The sequence below is a fragment of the Poeciliopsis prolifica genome, unplaced genomic scaffold (genome assembly GCF_027474105.1).
Source record: "Poeciliopsis prolifica strain line A6 unplaced genomic scaffold, Auburn_PproV2 SCAFFOLD002, whole genome shotgun sequence".
In the NCBI taxonomy this organism is placed as follows: domain Eukaryota; kingdom Metazoa; phylum Chordata; class Actinopteri; order Cyprinodontiformes; family Poeciliidae; genus Poeciliopsis; species Poeciliopsis prolifica.
The window spans coordinates 4,618,704-4,637,049 of NW_026562377.1; the positions used below are offsets into that span (position 1 = coordinate 4,618,704).

The window sequence follows — 18,346 nt, forward strand, 5'->3', positions numbered from 1 at the left end:
TCCTCCACTTTTTTCCACCTCTCACTTTGATCTCAATCCCAAACAACAACTCTTTGATCTTTCCAAACTGATTGGTTACTTTAATGATTGGTCTCATTCTTGTTTTTCTCCTCTTCCTATCCATCCATCCATCCATCCATTTTCCGTCACCCTTCTCCCTAACGGGGTCGGGAGGTGCTGGTGCCTATCTCCAGCTGCGTTCCGGGCGAGAGGCGGGGTTCACCCTGGACAGGTCGCCAGTCTGACGCAGTCCTCTTTCTATTTTATCCATAATTATTTTTTATAATAACTTCCACACCGTCTTTTCTTCTTCATGTTTGCATCAGTCTGTTTCAGGTAGATTTTGTTTTCTGAAACTAGAGAAAATTATATATATATTTTTCTATTTATCCACATCTAAATGCATTTTGTGTATTTAGTTTATCATCCAATCCCTTAGAATCTTTGAATTTGCTTGAAAGAGTTTCTAGCACATTGCAGATGTAGGCTGGTCTGCTGGGAATGTGGTATTAAAAGGCTGTTTAATGTGTAAAGTTTAAATCTGTTACTTCTTCTGTCTTTATTGCTGTATTTTTTTATTTTTTTTATTTTTGCAAAACAGTCAACCGTTGCTTGATGTTTTCCCTCCTTGCACAGCTCCCAGCTAACACAAATTATGTCTCTTTTTAAAGAGCTCATGTCATAAAGACTAATGCTTTCTTACTCTAAAGCATATTATTCCCTATGCTTCATCATTTCTTACCAGGAGTGATAAATTGAAAAACGCTCTGGCATTGCAGCTTTAAAAATTTAAGATTTAGTGAAAGCTGAATTAAGTTACAAACCGCAACCAATTGAATGCAACAATCTATCCCCAAACAACCATGACTGCTAAACTCACAAAAATGCCTATAAAGTACTTGAATTTGACTTTGCCATCAGAACACGTTTTGTCTCAAGGTCTTGGTTTAAAAGTTTTTCTCTCTGTTTGATGGAGCTGCACTCTTATATAATGGCAACACGGTTTTGTTGTACACTTCTCAGGAGGAGACCATTTGACATGTTCTAGATTCTCTTGAATGCCTTGAAGTAATTTTTACTGCATCATCTTGTCCTCCTTTATGTAGTCAATTGATTTTAGAGTATTTCCCAGATTTTCTTGTTCTCATAATTATTATTTCCATTAAAAATACAAATAAAAGCAGCTTGTGAGTTAAAATACCCTTTTGTTTATACATGTTTTGTTTTCTAGTGATTTTCTTTGCCTTTGCATAATCTTGCAATGTAATGTGCTGCTCTAAAATTGTAACGCAACACTTCTATAAGTATTCGATTTGGTCACAACTGTATTTTGACTATAAGAGAGACTAAATAAACTGAAAACTGAGTTTGTGTATCTTGGCGTAATTTGTTGAACCCAATGTCATTTTTTTAATGATAGATTGCATAAGGTGAAGTTTCTTCAACCGTAGCGTCATACCTCTAACATTCAAACCTTAGCAACGACCACAATATTTACAGTGGCCTTGTGAATACATTTGAGGTAATGTATGTTCTTTCATTAGACAGTTTTTCTTTAGGTCAAGTAAAAACAGGCCAACAAAGATTATCAAGTCAAGGTTGCTGAAGTTTAGCTTTTCAAAGGTAAAACCTCTATTATATGACTGTTAATCCTCTTCTTGGTTTCCAATGATCAGTGAGTGGAACTGCCCTGAGAATACATGTGTTCGAACAAAGCCCCCTGTCTACATAGAGACCTTTATAACACGCCAGACATGAGCTCACATCTTGCTTAGAAACCTGAGGAGACCACCCCAGGATTTTTTCTGTCTTCTTGGTCTCTGACTTTTATGCTTCTTATCTTCATACAATCTAAACGCTCTGCTTTTTTCACATGCTGTCCCCTAATGCTTGCCTGCATTTTGCCGTTCCAAAGGTTAATCAGCCTAAAACAAGAGCCATCTTTCAGTTTGATTGGATCCAGGCAGCATTTTTATGAGCTCGCTGATTACTTAGCAGCATTTCTCTCAGAATATACACTGTTATTTCTGTCTCCTTGTGCTGAGAGCATTGAAGATTTATCTGTTCATCTCTACAGTTAAAGATTCAAGAGCCACATCTGAAAGCCCTTCCAGGTGTGTCCAGGAATTTTATGATAATCCAGAATAGTTTATAGGGGTTCGTATACTGGTACTTGAAATCCCTGAAAATGGTTTAATATGAAGCAGTTATTTTAATATTTATATTCACTGTTTATTGGTAAAAACAGGGCGATCTAAAATTGTATTAAAAGTCTAAATTTGGAAGGTGTTATTTACAGTTGAAGTCAGATATTTTAAGAAGATAAAAATATCTAAAAAAATTTTTCTCAGTGTGATGTGTGATCAGACTAAACCTCTCTTGGTTTATGTCAGAATTACCAAAATCACAAAATGATTTCCATTTGCTAAATTCCAGATACCTTAGTGTATTTTATTTAGAGATTTTCTTTTGTAATTTCATCAAACCAGGTGTGTGGGTGTGGGGTGTGTGTGTGAGTGTCGGTGTGTGTGTGTGTGTGTGTGTGTGTGTGTGTGTGTGTGTGTGTGTGTGTGTGTGTGTGTGTGTGTGTGTGTGTGTGTGAAACGTGATAGAATTACACATCACTTAAAACGTAATAATGTTATATTTTCGTTCTTTGTCTCTACTGCAACATGTAGCATAATATCACAAGATATTAGTTATAAATTGATTATGAAATTGAATTGTAAGTGTCTTCTTTAGTTCATTTGTATTATTTTGGTCTGCAAAGTGTGGTGTTGAAAAAGTTTTTCAACTTGCCTTGAAAATGCTTGAAAATAACTTGAATTTTACTCTGGGAAGCAGATGGTTAGGATAAACCAGACCATCTGCATAAACCATCTAAGACCATATGACTTTCTTTTTGCTTAGCAGAAAGAGAGGCGCTTTTTAAACAGGAACGGTATATCAACCGTTTTATTGGTCTCTATTTGTTTGTATCTTTTTTTTCTCTGGACAGTGCCTGCAGCCTATCAGTGTTGGTTCTGTCACACACTTGTTGGACTTCATTTGATATATCCAAGTTCTGCTAAAACAGATGTTATGAAGCACAGATTGTGTTGCAGACATCAAGATGTTCATGTTCTTGAGACTGCTTTTTCCAAATCTTGGTGTTGTAATGGATTCAATTACATTTTTTCCGGTTTCGATCCAGAACATCTTGAACTTTTTCTGAAAACTACAGCAGTAACATTATCTTTTACTGAAACAGACTTTCAAACTCCTGATTGTAATAAAATGCAACAAACAGATTTTAGTTTTTAAATACTGAGGAAGAGAAAACAAGCGACCTTCACTCTGCCTGTGGCTAATGCTGAGTTAGTTAACATTTAGCTGTAACACACGTTTCTGTTTAGCTTATTAACTGCTTGTGAGACATTTTAGATGAGTTCTATGTAGCCAATGCTCTGCAATGATCTGAAACATGCAGTCAAAACAATGACTGTATGTGGAATAATTTAGGTCAAAGAAGGTTGATGTTAAAATCAGTGCTGGATAACATTTATTTTAATTTCTTTTCCCAAATTAAGTATTTTTCTTTGATATATTTTAAATGTTTATTATGCAGATTAAGACAAATTTATTTTTAACACTATTTTATACAATTTTAACATTTAAGCAAGAAGAAGAAAGGGACTTAATGAAATGAATGTGATTCTTAAAGCATTATACTCCACCATTCTTTTGTCGATCCGTTCTTAATTCCTTCCACCACACAACGTCTGCAATATTCAACATTATACATTGATATCCATTTTTATTCAGTGATTCCATCCACAATTTCGGCAAGTGAAGTCATCATGTCCTCAGTTTGAATGGCGCAGTTGAAGTCCAGAGATAAATTCAATTAGGAACCTGTGACAGAACCTGAAAACTGATCTTCAGAGCCTCTCTACCCAGCATCACTGAGCCAACAGGCAGCATAGGTCAAAAGGTTCAAACTGACCACAGAATAATTCAGTATAATTGATCGCTAAACTCTGTGTTAATCTTAAGACTGTGCAAGTAAGTCGTCTTTCGACCTTAAAACTCCACATATACACTGTTTGTTGTTTGCACGCCAAAGCAATAGTTGATGAGCCTTTTGATTGAGAGAACTTTTCATGGTTTCCAAACAAAGGTAGAATTTTCTCATTACTATGTGTTTTGTTGTGGGAATAAGTTGACTGCTGTGTGTGAGGTTTTGTTTTCCTCCCCCTTTACTGCCTGATTTTTATCACCTTAATGGAAGTGCCTTGGTATGCAGCTTTGATCGCTCCTTCAAATCCTTTCACTCAGGCTCCACTTTAACAGCAAGTTGTTACTCCCATAATGCACCACAGAACTGGCGCTGCTACAGATGCAAGGTGTGTGCACACTATTGCTTCCAGGCTAAAATCAAGAAAGACAAATGTCAGATATTCCGTTGGAAGCCTATAAAGGTCTGCAACACATTTCTGAGAAGATTTGTTAACTTATATGGCCATGGATTTTGAACATATTTAATATTTGTTCCGAGTTGCGTCACTGTATTAAAATTTGCTTTCATAAAGTTTTATTACATGCAATTAGTCTGACACGATTAATGTGTGGTTGCTGTGGCCTGGGGCCATGTTATTTAACGATTGCATTACCTTGACTTCAAAGACCTTATGTGGTGAAAAGCATAAAGTAATGGCTTGTGCCCAATGCTCCTAACCACATGCACTTGACATTTGCTCTCAAGAAAAATTTGGAAAATAAAGTGTCATTCCATTTTTCTGTGTTGGTGTTATTGCTACATCCCTGTAGAGATTGTGTTGAAAAACTTGAGACAGCTTAGTGCAAAATCACTGGTTGTTGGAGGTCCATTTATATATTTGGCATTTTCACATGTAGAGTACCGTTTGGACACAAAATACAAAATGTTGAGAACAAATACATTTACTTTACTGTCTTTTTTTTGTCCTGTCATGTGACTTTAGTGTTGGCCTGCAGATCGCTTCTTCTTATGTTTCAAACCTTTGTTCTGCAATTGAGGCTCGTGAACTGTAATTTGTCTTTACTTTTCTAGCACCTTCAAACCAGAGTTTACTTCTATGACAGACCCAATGTATTGCTAACTTGCTCAGTAAAACACACAATAACACACAGGGATTTTTTGCAAGGTGCTTGCCTGCCATCAGCGGCAATTTGTGGTTCAGCGTTCTGCCAAAGGGCTTTTTATTTAGGCTGATGAATTTAACCATCAGCCACATTAAAATCCACTCTGACTTGTGAGCCTCTGCCATTTAGTGTAATATTAAGCTTTTGAGATGGTACCCATTAAATGTGTTTTTATGAAGTACAAAGTGGTTTCAATATCTAATTAGATATGTCCATCATAATTAATCCAGACACTGTATGGGTTTATCTGCTACATAACTTGTTTTATAAATAGGCAAGAATAAGCTTTGCTTCAGCCTATTCCTTTTTTGGTAAATTGTGGGTTATTTATTGTTATTTCTTTGTTGTTTCTGGTGATCTGGACAGTTTACCAAAATAAAATAAATGATGAAAATGAAAAAAAATGAAATAAGTGTATGATGTCAAGGTTATGTTCTGTTCTTTTCTCAGAAGAAAAGAACTTTACTCTGTCTGTTGGAGTCATCCAGCGTATCATTCTTGACTCTTCTTTTTGTGCATCTGTATGTCCTCCTGACATTTCTGACATTAGTAGAATATTGACAAAGTTTTGCACACATTTGTGATGGAAAAACAACAACTGTCATACTGGATAGTCTTTTAAGTGATGTGTGTAATTTTATGCACATTAAATCAGATTGAGTTGATGTCACCTGAGCTATTTTATCATACCACTTTTTATTGATCATTAGGCATCCAATTATTTTGGCCTTTTATTGAAATGTCTAAATATTATTTTGTGTTTATGTCCTGTTTTTTCTTTTGTTCTGATAATGTTGATGTCTGCCGTGTTTTTGGAGCTACTTTTAGTCTGAGGGTTTTATTAGTTGACTTTAGGTGTCACTTTCCATTTCAAGGATCTGACTGGGCCTTACGGACTGGTAAAGGCAACACAGTTTTAGTTCTTGGCTTTGTTGTGACTGTAGACCATTCTGAAGATGAAGTATTCAGACAATGATGTATTTTAGTTACCGTAAATTAAATCTGATTCTAATGTGCGTAAATTCATTCTAAGCCTCCAGTTGAGCATGCTTTTCTTCTCTTCACATGCAACTCCTCCCCACTTCTTCTCTCTCCACCCCACCGTCCTCCCCCCTTTTTTACCCTCACATGTGGAAAGCATTATATCCTGTCTGGTGGAGAGGGAGAGCAAACAACTCGGGCTGAGAGCCTCCTGGGGGAGGCGTAGGGAGGTGCTGCAGATCCTGTTGGGGTAGACGTACTGGTGACTCCCTGGGCTCTCATGGTGCAGCGTCAAAAGCGAGTCTTGTTGTTTCAGAACCACACCAGCTGACAGGCTTCATCCTCCCACTTCACTGCAGTGGAGGAGACCCTTGTTGAATGAGGTGGTGGAAGGTAAAGATAGTCCAGTTTCTCCCAAAGTATTCACTAAAGTTGTAGATTAGAGGCACTACTTATTTATCTAAATGTTCATGTGTTCTACTCTTTCTGTTTGTGGCAGATTATTATTATTATTTTTTACATCAGGAGTTCCATCAAAATAACAGTCTGTTGCAGTGCTTTCAAATAAAAAAATATGTTCTTTTATTGGGTTTATGTTCAGGGCAACTCAAAAAAGATCACACCTGTATAAGACGATCAAATTTTCATTAAAATTGTTAACAAAAGTGTTACTATGCACATGCTCTAGTTCAAAACTTTTTTTTTTACATTCAACAATAGTCTGTTTATAGCTAAAGATACACTGAGGATCATGGGACTTGCCACTGAAAGCAAAAATAGGATCAGGCAGTAGTGATGCCCTGAAAGTCCAAAGTTAATTTCGACTTATGACTTGATAAGACTTTGTGGTCAGTAGTGAAGAGTCACAATTTTACTGCATCTGAAGCATTAAAACCATTTAAGACGTTGAACTATAGAATTTCACTGTAAATAATTGACTTTGCCGAAAGCCTAACCCTAGTTGAACAGTAACAGGGAGAAATTAATAAAAATGTTATTGTGCGTTTGTGTGTCAGATAATTTCACATGTCTTGACTGGGTTAAATATAAAAAGAAATGAAGGGCAGTTCAACTTGCTGCGAAAACAAGTTTTGTTATATTGACTGTATTGAAGAATCAAAAGTCAAATTTTAGTGTCTGAGAGCAACTTTTACTGTTTGTGATGCTTTTTACTTCTAATAAAATTTTAGACCACCCTGATGTTTTTTCAAAATTATGATTTCAAATAAAAACACCATTCCATCAGACTCTTCCTACAGTCTAAATACTTTTAATGAAATGTGGAAAAACAGCTGGAGGAACTGGAGTTTCCTCTGGTTTTATTGGGCTTAGACTTCTGCTGCATATTGCCAGCTGGCTAAAATAAGGTTTCTATGATTTCTTCTTCTCTGATTATAAGAAATATTACAGCTTGTTAAACTATAAAAGTTAGAATAGCAAAACAAGAATAAAAACTTCCTCTAATGTTATTTGGGATTTTTTTCTTGTTTGTGTGTCAGAATAAAAAATGATTAATCTTAATGGAACTGTGATAATCTGCGTATTTATATTAGCATTGTGGCGGTCAGAATAATTACTGTTCAACTATACATTTGTGTCAGATTTTTAGAGATCCAATTAACCTGTAACATATTCATCAAGAGAAGTAAAACATAGTGAATATTTTACATTGCTTCATTTTCTATTTCCAGATCAGATTATTTGAAAGTTTTTCCAAGATGAACAAAAACTAGAGAATCAAAGCTTTCTGTTCATACAGAGGAATCGGCATTTTCTTGCCCTTATTGGCTGAGACTTAGAGGTGTTTTGTGAAGACCGGATCCTCAGTGAGACACAACCAGAGGCTCACCAGAGATCTTTGGTGAGCATGATGGACAGTTTTGTACATTAGTGTGCTGCTATGAGTACAAGGATTTATGTTTTTATGAGTTTGTGTAGTAAAGATTTGACATATTTTCCAAAGAGTCAGTAAACATCCAAAAATAGGTTCTCTACACATACATACACACGCACGCACACGCAACCAAACAATCACAGTAGGTGGGCTGAGGCTGCCTCAGGTGGTCTGTTGGCTTGATTCAAATTAAATTGACCCCCGTCACCCTTAAATGCAGCAGCAAGCAGTTAGTAGACACTGACAGCTTGTCATTTAATTAGCCAACCTTCTTCACAGTGTTGAGATTGAGACACGCTTAATTAGCTGAAGTTTGATTCCTCTTTGGCCCTTATGGGTGAATATAGAAACTTTGCTTTGACTTGATTCCATTTACAAAAACTAATCCCTATTTGGTCATTTCTTTTATGGTGCTGTCAAAATCCTGTTAAGATCTGATGCTATCCTTAGGACCAAAACTTAAGAAATCCATGAAGATCTTGTTTGTGGCATATGATGAGTTTCAGTATCAAGTTTTTGGAAAGAAATTTCTTAAACACATCCAGGAGTGTTTAGCAACTGCACAATCTTTGAGTATGTGATAATCGTACAAAATATGTCATTGCTCACAGCATCTGATAAACATTCCTTAAAAATGTCTATGTCCTCTGAACTTAAAAACACCAGATTGTGGAATCATTGAAGCAAAATATCAGTACTGCTGTCCGAGCACATTTCTGCATGAAACATGGCCCCTAACTCGATCACACAACACATCTCTTAGAGCTCTGTACAAAACTGTTCCACCGAGGCCTGCTGCCTCAACCAGATGACAGTATTTGTCATGTGATCACATCAATAAGAGCTGATATCTTCTGATAAACACCACTTTCACTGGGTAGAAGTGTAGAAGTATTGCACCGAATTATATTTGATATTGTTGTAAAATAAACTCTAAAAATGTATCTTTCTCCTGGAGTTCAGTGCAACTTCACCATAAAAAACCGGAATAGGGGAGGCAGATATTTCTACCCTGTTCTTTTTTTATTATTATTTTCATTGGAAATACAAACAGTTTCATCCAGTTTTCCTCTCCCGTGGACCCGCTTCCTGACTTTTCTTTGTAGCGTTTAGGAAAAAGAAAATGGAGACAGGAGAGGCGGCTGGGGAAGAAGACATGGCAAAGGTCTAGGAGAAAAAGGAGGAGGGAAAAAAAACATGCACATCAGAAACGAAGCTCTAATACTGCACCCTTGGCTTCCAGGCCTTTGTAGTGCAATGAGCAAGGAGTTGGTTTGGAGGGGGGTAAAGGAGGACCTACGCCAGGCTGCGCACCATCAGCAGTGAGGAAGCAGCAGTTTGTCTCATGGGCTTCAGGTTTTCATCTTTGTTGTGTGCAAACCAATTTTTGAGGCTCTACATCTCCAGAACAACTACTCATCAATCTTTTGCAGTGAAAGAGATTTCATACATTCATTTTGCACATTTGCCCAGTACTAACAAGTTTGTATGTAAATTAAGCCACACCTAAGCCATGCTTTTTGGTTCATAGATGAACCTTGGCCCAGTGAAGCCCTGGAGACAGGATTAGTGTGTGGGTGTGCTAGTGTAGGAGGGTGGTGTGCAGAACCTGCTGGCTGACGACTGAAGAGTCAATAGGTGTACTTTTAAATCTGCCTGATCTCTGTTTCTGTTTCTCTCTCCCGCCCCAATATTGTCATGTCTTTGTAGATTGTAGTGTGAGTGCACTAATGTTAGCCGGGGCATAGTTTATGTTCTGATAGTATAATCTTAAGTAAAAATGTAATTCTTCTAAAGTATTAATACAAGATTTAAAACTAAAATGTGTCATGTAGAATTATTCCTTCTGTTGCAGTAATTACCATTAGAGGTTTGGTTTATACAGTGTTCTTTTGATACGAAAATCTAAAAATACAAAATAAGATTTATCCAGTCCTCATTGTGCATAATACAAATGTCGCTGTTTCATATAGTTATAAATGTCAAGCTGGTCATAAGTGGTGAATTAGTCCGGCCCAACAGTCATGTTCGCAGCCTGCAGGTGACTTCTCTAGTATACACGCACACGCACGCAGACACGCACACACACACACACACACACACCAGTCATAGCTTATGAACTGTCATGTTGAAACAGTGTTTGACTTGAAAAGAGATGCTCCTTCCGTTTCCACACCATGTCAGCCGTTTTTTGTGACTGAAGTTTTTTCCAAACAGATGCATTTGTCTGACTTATAAATAGAAAATAAGTATACTGACTGTGTTTTTTTTGTTTTTTGTTTTTTTTTCCCAGCCAGCCGACTCATTGTTTGCATAAACAGGTTTAGGGAGGAGGAAGTCCCGTGCTTATCTGTGCTCTACTACCAGAGAAAAGTTTTCTCACTCATACTTTCTCTGGCATCTCTGGAATGACATGAATGTTTTGGAACTTTTGAAAAACCTTAGAGCTTGAAACCAGTACCTTTCCCATGTGTATTGACTAGTGGTGTAACCATACAAAAAGACTCACAAGTCAACACGGAAAACTAAATTCAGAAGAATCAGGCGAGATTTTAATAGTAATTTATAGAAAACTTCAAAGGTCAAATGTATGCTGCAAAAAGTCCTTCATGCTACATTTTTAACAATTTTACCTTGACAAACTAGATTTCTTATTGTTGAAATCTATTAAAGAATTTGAAACTCTTGGGACGTTTTAGCTGTATTGAAACTGTAGCTTTTTAAAATATAGTTTTTATCGCTAAAACCTGTTTTGCATAATGACCGATGTACAACAACAGAGAAGAATACAAAGTAATAAAAAGTTGCCATTAGCATTAAGAGATGTCTCAGATTGCACTGGAACATGTCGACCAGTGCTAGTTATAGCTTAGAAATAAGCACAAAGATAACACTTTAATCTGGTAGCACAAATAAGTTAATAAAAACTATATGAAAAACTATAACCCTGTTTTTTTTTATTTTATTTCCTCACCCTCGACAAATTAAAGTGGTGACTGTATCATCAGTTTTCACTGTTCCAAAGTCTTACATAAAACAAAATGAACTAGATGAGCTGACATGGTAAATAAATTAATGTGTTGCCGTCTTGACAACAAACACAACCCAGGTTTTGCTACAGATGTTTTTTTTTTTGGTTTTGGAACTCAGAATGAACTTTCTTTAAAGTTGAGCCATTCCTGCAAACAATTCAGCAGTGGCTGGGATTAACCTCAAGCTGGATGGATTTAAAACTGGCCTAATAAGACAAAAAGGGCCCGTTCTCTGTGATCAATGTTTGAATGCATTGCTTTGGAGCTTAGTTATCAGAAAGCTGCCCATTTTAGATCGGGAAAGCTTTTAAGCTCACACTTTAAGACTCTCCTTTTAACTTGGCTTTAGAGGCCAAACTATGACATTCTTGGAGAACTATGGTGTTCTCATTATTATTGTCCCGTTACAAACTGATTTTGTCGCACATCTGCAAAAATAACCATGTTTCCACAAACTGATTTTCAAATTATTTAATTCTCGAGAACAAAAAAGTGGACCTTACCTTCAACATATTTGAATACAATCACTGGTTTAGCAATAAGCAGAAAGACTGGATCTGAATTTTATTGGGATTGTATATGACCAGCACAAAGTGGTGCATGATTGTGTTGTAGGGGGAAAAAAATATTTACAGTTCCCAAAAATCAACATGTATTTAGATCCTTTTACTCTGATACCCCCAAATATGCCTGTAAACCACCAAACACCTGTGTGCAATTTTATCTCAGCATCACTCATTCTTTGACAGCATCATAAGTTTTCAGGGCAGGCGGGGAAGATGTGAAGTGCATACCCAGAAAAAAATCTAGTTCAGGTTGAAAATGACTTCAAACTCAGTGGTTTAGATGAAAACATATTCATGGGAATCTGCAACAAGATCACTCAATAGCTTTTCAATGACATCTATCCAGTCTGACTGAAGCTGAGCTTTTTTGCTGAGAATTAATGTGAAAAGTCCAAAACATTTCCTAGTTCAATTACAATGAAAGGTGGTTCTACAAAGTCAGAAATGCATGATATAATTTTAAGATTTCTTTTTTTTTTTTTTTAAGTACAAGAAAACCATATTGTGATATACCAGCTGCTATGCTGGTATATCACAGCATACCAGCATGCTTCATTGTATTCAATTTTACAATTGAATACAATGAAGTTTGCAGAACTTAGTGCAGTATGGAAGCTCAACTGGTGTGAAGACCTTCCCAAAGGCAGTGGAGCTTCCATTTTCCCAGACAAGCTCAGCAGTGGTTTGGAGCGAAAAGTTTGAATATGCTCTGACACCACACAGTTTTTGGTGTCCTTGTTTGATTACGGGTCACGGTAGCCCACGGGGCCCCAGTGGCTCAGACAGCCCCGGGCCTCTCAGGTTTCAGAGGCGAGCATTCCTCACTGACTGCTCTGTAGCTGTGAAAACCGCAAAACAGCTCCAACAACAAACACTCGAGGCGATGGGGCAAAGGCAGCTAACCTGTGGCTAATCAACAACAGGAGCTTTCTCACTCTGTTTTTTTTCTTAAAGTTTGCTTAGTGCATGAAAGAATTGAGAGCTCTTTCCTCAATTTTCCCCTCTTCTTAAGTTTGTGTAGTTTTAAAGTTTAAAAACACATAATTCCTGCTATGTTGTGGCAGTTCTGCTGGATGTTCCTCCTTCCAGATAACTCTGTAGTAAAATATGGTTTTACCTGTATGTGAATGAAGCATGATATTAACATAGTGTCATAAAATGATTGCACAAAAAACGGTGATAGTGAAGATGATGAATAGTCAGATCATCAGTTTGTATTTCTCTTAGTATGTTTGGGAGACTGACATACTAACTACTTTGTATTTGTGCTCTTAATAGCAGTTGAATGCTGAATAAAATGGGCTGAGAATATAGTTTTTGACAAGGCTGTTGAGATTGTGGGGACTTTGATGATGTAAATTAAATGTACTGCTAAATTTGTGAGTTTTCAATGAATTTAAGAAATATATACAATAAAAATATCTACCTTTTATTGTAATTAGCAAAGAAGATTATTGATCGGCAACATCTTCTGTTTGACGGCTGGTGTAAAAACAATTACAGTTAGACTGTGTTTTTGTGTCCATTAGTTATTCTTGTAGAACTGAGGGAGTGGATAAACTCCATGTCCACAGTATTTAAAACATTTAGTTTTGCTAAATTACTTGTGTGATAATTGATTGAAATTAATTTGTACAGTTGTTTTTATAAAAAATATTCTGGAGACATTTTGTGGACACTTTGACATTGCAGCTTTAAGTAATGATTATTATTCCTGGTGGGTAATCTAATATATTTGAATTAGTTTAAAAGTTATTTTATAATTTCTCAAGTCTAAATGATTTCCTCTACATTATCATACATGCTCACTGGTCCTTTATTAGCTATACCCTGTTAGTACTCAGTTTAACCCTCTGTAGCTTTTAAAACTATAGTTAGTCTTTAGCATTGTGTTTTTCATTTGCATGCTGGAAAATTTAACAAGTGGAAATTGGAAAAAAGTCATGAACCATACTCTGACAGTTTTTCTTTTTTTTTTTTTTGTTTTGTTTTGATTTTCCATGATGTTATAGATGTCTGCGTCATATTTTCAACTGAAAACCTCTTCAGTATCGCATCACTAAAAATCTCCAGAGCAGTTGAGATTTAAGGGCGCTCCAGGTTAGGTGGTGTATTTGAAGTTGTTGCTGGCCCTCTGGAATGTGTCTACAAAAGGTGTAGACAGACAGCAGGAAATGGCTGCAAAGTAGAAACCAGACAATTTAGGGCTTTGTGTGTGATGGTTCAGCCTCAAGTGAACCACCTGCCTACCTGCTGCCACAACACAAACGTTAGTTTTTCCTCTGTTTGTAGCTTCCACAGAGTGCTACTGCCTGGGCTTGAGAAAACTGTGTACATAGCTGTGCATTAGAGTCCATTTGAAGGAAAGCATGCTTGTTATTTTATGTTTATGTGTCACAGCAGGTGCACATTTACCAGACGGCTCTGGTGCTTTCTGAGCTATAATGTCACACCAGGATTCATTTTCCCCATGTCTGAATGCTCCGTTCCTGCTTCCTGCTCACTTAGTATACATCAGGGGCTTCTAAAACGCCTCAGCCTGCAAGGTAAATGTGGAAATGTAACATCACCCTGTGAGCCCAGCTAAAGAAAACAGTCGATCTGTGCTGAAGCTGGACGACACTGAGGTGACACATTTTCGATGTCAACCAGCAAACTAAAGGAATGGACTTTGTTGTCTCAATAATCGGGGGTTTTAACATGTAGTTGAGGTTATTGCTTACCTTCTTAGTCTTATTTTTTTAACAAATTGGTCCAGTTTGTGCAAAAAAAACCTTTGACTACTTAGTTTTTTATTTATTAATTTTTTTTCTCTCCATATTTTATATGATTTAAAGTTTTTTTTCTGGAGCAAATATTTGAGCTGATTTTAAGCAGCCTCCGTCATCATCTGGAAGAAATGTTTTAATGACTGTTATTTTAGCCGTATGGAAATTTGTTGAACTACATTTAGCTGTTATAACTTTAAAATAGACTATTTCTGCATTACATCCATCAGTTTCTCACTATGTAGTGCAGAAATGTTGTCCCTCTCTTTCTTATGTTGTTTAGCGCGTTGAGGTTTCAGGAAACTTGTTTTTGTGGCGTTCTCTAAAGGTCCCACTTCAGAATTCTCTAAAGGTCCCACTTCAGAATTTTATTCAAGTTGAAATCTAAGATTTTAAAACATGTATTCTTTTGTTTTGCAGTTATTGTTCTGTAGATTTGTTGCTGTGTATGGACTTAACAGATGGCCTCAAATATACGCTTAAAAAGAGATCCAGATCACAAAAATGATTCACCTGTCATGTTTTATATTTTGACTGATAAAGGTTTTCTTTTGTCATTTTGAGCAACATGTTTCAGGTGCTTTACTTGAAGTAGCAGTTCTACATATAACAATGAAAATGAAGGACTCGCAATGTTAATCCCCATTTGTACATCAAAGCATTATGTCCCCAATGTGCTTACTTTTCTTTAAAGTGAAGAAGTGCATCAAAATAGATGTTGAATGAGGTGTTTATTAACTGAAAATGGTGTGTGTTCTTACTCTTTATTTACAACAAAGATTCTTCTGTATTTGACCTACTGATCACAGGTCAGATTGGCTTAAAATCAGAATATTCTGACCTCTAGCAATTGATTGGTGCATTTTCACTTACAAATGTTCAGTAAAGCAACGTTATTGTTTGGACTGATACGCTTGCCATAACTTAATGGATCATCTAAGATTCCAGTGATATAAATGATAATACATTTCCTAATGAGTGGCTGTAATATCAGTAATTGTAATTTACGTTGGACAAAATGATCACTTGACTTGGATGTCAAGTAAAAAATTACTTGACATCCATAATTATTGTTATCAAAGACTTCTCGTTGGCATTTTCAAAAATGACTCTTTAGTTATTGCATTTTCACAAACCCTGAATTCATATTATGAACTTTCTTCAAACATATTCAGAGTTCATCTAGGAAGAGTTTCTTTTGCCTTGCTGGCTTGGTAGCTTAAATCTAAGATATATGTACAAAAACTGACCTTGTGCACACTTATAATACTTCATTATGACTGATGAAAAAGTGTCCAGGTAGCATTATGTCATCTCTAATTTTAAAGACTGTAATGTTGACATTGTCCAAATGCATTTTTGAACAATATTGTTAACATAAACATTTATATAGACAGAGGTGATAAAACATTGATATTTCTGGATACATGTAACAACTCTTTTTTCATGTTACAATAAAAACATGATTTATTAAAAAAAATAAATACACACTACCTTCAGTAGTGTGCTCAGTTGGAGCACATTGTGCATGGATGATGGTACCATCTGCTGTAACATATTTCATTTTGATAGTGTCCTATTTAGTATTAATGTGATTTTTTTTTAGCCTTTAATTAAATCAATCAACATTTATCTATATTGTGTTTTACAATATGATTGGATGTATTTTTCTTTATTTACTCATTGTCTACTTTAGGAAAATGTGTTTATGTGACTTCAATAAATATCTTATTTCCAGTTCACATCATAATGTGAACTGGAAATAAGATATTTAGATTTAATGTAGAAGTGATTTCAATTTTACACCATAATTGGGAATTTTTGATAGCATTTATACAAAATTTATCATTGTCAGACACAATCTGGTTTACTGGTACAAAAAGAAAGTATAAATGCCCAAAATGGCAACACATAGATTCAAAAACAACTGTACTAAACTGTTTATTCAGCAGTTAGTGCATATTTAAGGTGGAAAAAATGGTAATGTCATATATAACATGCAGACTAATTAAAGACAGAGAAACTGTATTGACATGACGTGTTGGCTCAATTACGGTGCCCTGAGGGACACCTTTTAATCTTACCATTTGATTTTAAGGGACCACCTAAGTAATGTGAATTAGTACTGGTACATGGATCTGTTTTAGTTACAGAGTCAAGTTTTATCATTCCTGAATTTCAGAGAATATGGCATTGAAAACAACTTGGTCATTGGCTTACAGTTGGAGTGATGCATCATTGACATTTTGACAAAATACTGTAGATTAGACATTTTCAATATAATTTATGTATAATGTTTTAACGTTAATATGGAGGAGACCTTAAATAAAATTAGTTGCTTAGTTGTGTTTCTGAAGCTACATACTTCGCACTTTAACCATGGGATTAAAATGTTTAGCATGACGATGAACATCGGTCAACAGCACAGAGATAATGTGTCACAAACTCTCTCCTTAATACACAGTCTTGATGGTCACTCTTAATTAAATTGGTCCTTTAGCTGGTCCAACCTCACTCTCTCTGCTTTCTCTCTCTCTCTCTCCAGAGGATTTTCAACTCATTTGTGTACACGGAGAAGACATCAAACGGAGAGACAGAAGTTCAGCAGGTGAGTAACAAAGACCTCTGCTGTGTGTGTGTGTGTGTGTGTGTGTGTGTGTGTGTGTGTGTGTGTGTGTGTGTGTGTGTGTGGTGTGTGTGTGTGTGTGTGTGTGTGTGTGGGTGGGTGGGTGGGTGGGTGTGTGTGTGCGCGCTCGTTTTCCTGCTTGTCTGTGCATGCATGTGCCATGGCGAATGTCTGAGTCTTGTGTAGTGCTCACTTCAGCAACACTGAGGACAGACACCAGGGGGTTTATTAAAATTCAATATCTGCTGTCCCTGCGGCTTTGAAGTTTCGTAACTTATTTTTCTTTTTACTCCTCTGTCTCTGACTATCCATCCCTTTTCTCACCTTGTTATAGTAAGAGCGCAAAGCTTTGGACAAACCGTTAGGAGGACAGATGAGCTGCTGCAAAATGAAATGGTTTTCTTAAATAATTTTTCTTCAATCCAAATGTCAAAATTTTTGTGCCCCATTTTGGATTTTACTATGGAAATAGAAATCTACTCTGGGTTTTTGGCACCCGGTGTCATATCTAACATAATTGAGTGCAGGCGCGGTGTGTAAAAGTGTGTGTTTGTGTTTGCTTTTCTGCGTCAGGGATCTTGGAAAAGTGACAATGTACACCACAGTGGTAAACAGCCACCAGCAAGAACAGACAGGTTGACGATTGTTTGCATTTCTCCGGTGACTGTGTCTCTGTTTGTTTCTGTCTGTGTCAGCACATGGAAGTGTGTATGTGAGTAGAGTACAGTGCCTCACACCTTGCTGGTATTTAGTATTCCAGAGGCAGCTGAAACTTATTTTAAAGCATTGTTTTGTAGTCTAAGACATCACAAAATAAAACCTTAAAACACTTCCCATTATCTTTTTAAATGAGCATCTTTTTTTGAAGACTCCAGAAATAAAGTTGTTCGGTCTGAGACTTGAAGTATTTATTTCAGCAGCCAGCCTAAATTCTCATCGTAACCCGACTGAGGTTGGCTCCAACTACTTCAGATTATCGTTCTGACATAGTTGGCTCTCTCTCGCTCTCTAGGAAGAGGGGCTGTGTCCCTGAGCCAAGGCGAGGTTCAATTAGGAGAGTATCTGCAGAGAAACAGTTGAGATGGGAGAAAGCGAAGAAGAGAAACAGACAAGGATCCACAAAGAGGAGCCACCGGCATCTTCAGCGAGGCTGTCCTCATGGAAATTCATTATTCAGACTGCTGTGCAGACATCTGTCCCTCTGTAACGACATGGGCTTTCACTCTCTGTGCCTGTCTTTGTCTCACTGTCCTGCTCGTTGACATATGCTGTCAAATTATTAAATTTGAGCTGGTTATTTGCATTGAGGAAAACAG

The 18,346-nt window shown here is 36.6% G+C and overlaps 1 protein-coding gene across 1 annotated transcript in view; it reads left to right on the plus strand.

Moving 5' to 3' along the window:
- Nucleotides 1–18,346, plus strand: part of cachd1 (cache domain containing 1) — a 73,969-nt gene that overhangs the window by 14,070 nt on the left and 41,553 nt on the right. Inside the window, exon 2 of the mRNA XM_055054290.1 lies at nucleotides 16,950–17,012. Within this exon, the coding sequence (XP_054910265.1) occupies nucleotides 16,950–17,012 (63 nt within the window). The remainder of the gene's footprint in view (nucleotides 1–16,949; nucleotides 17,013–18,346) is intronic.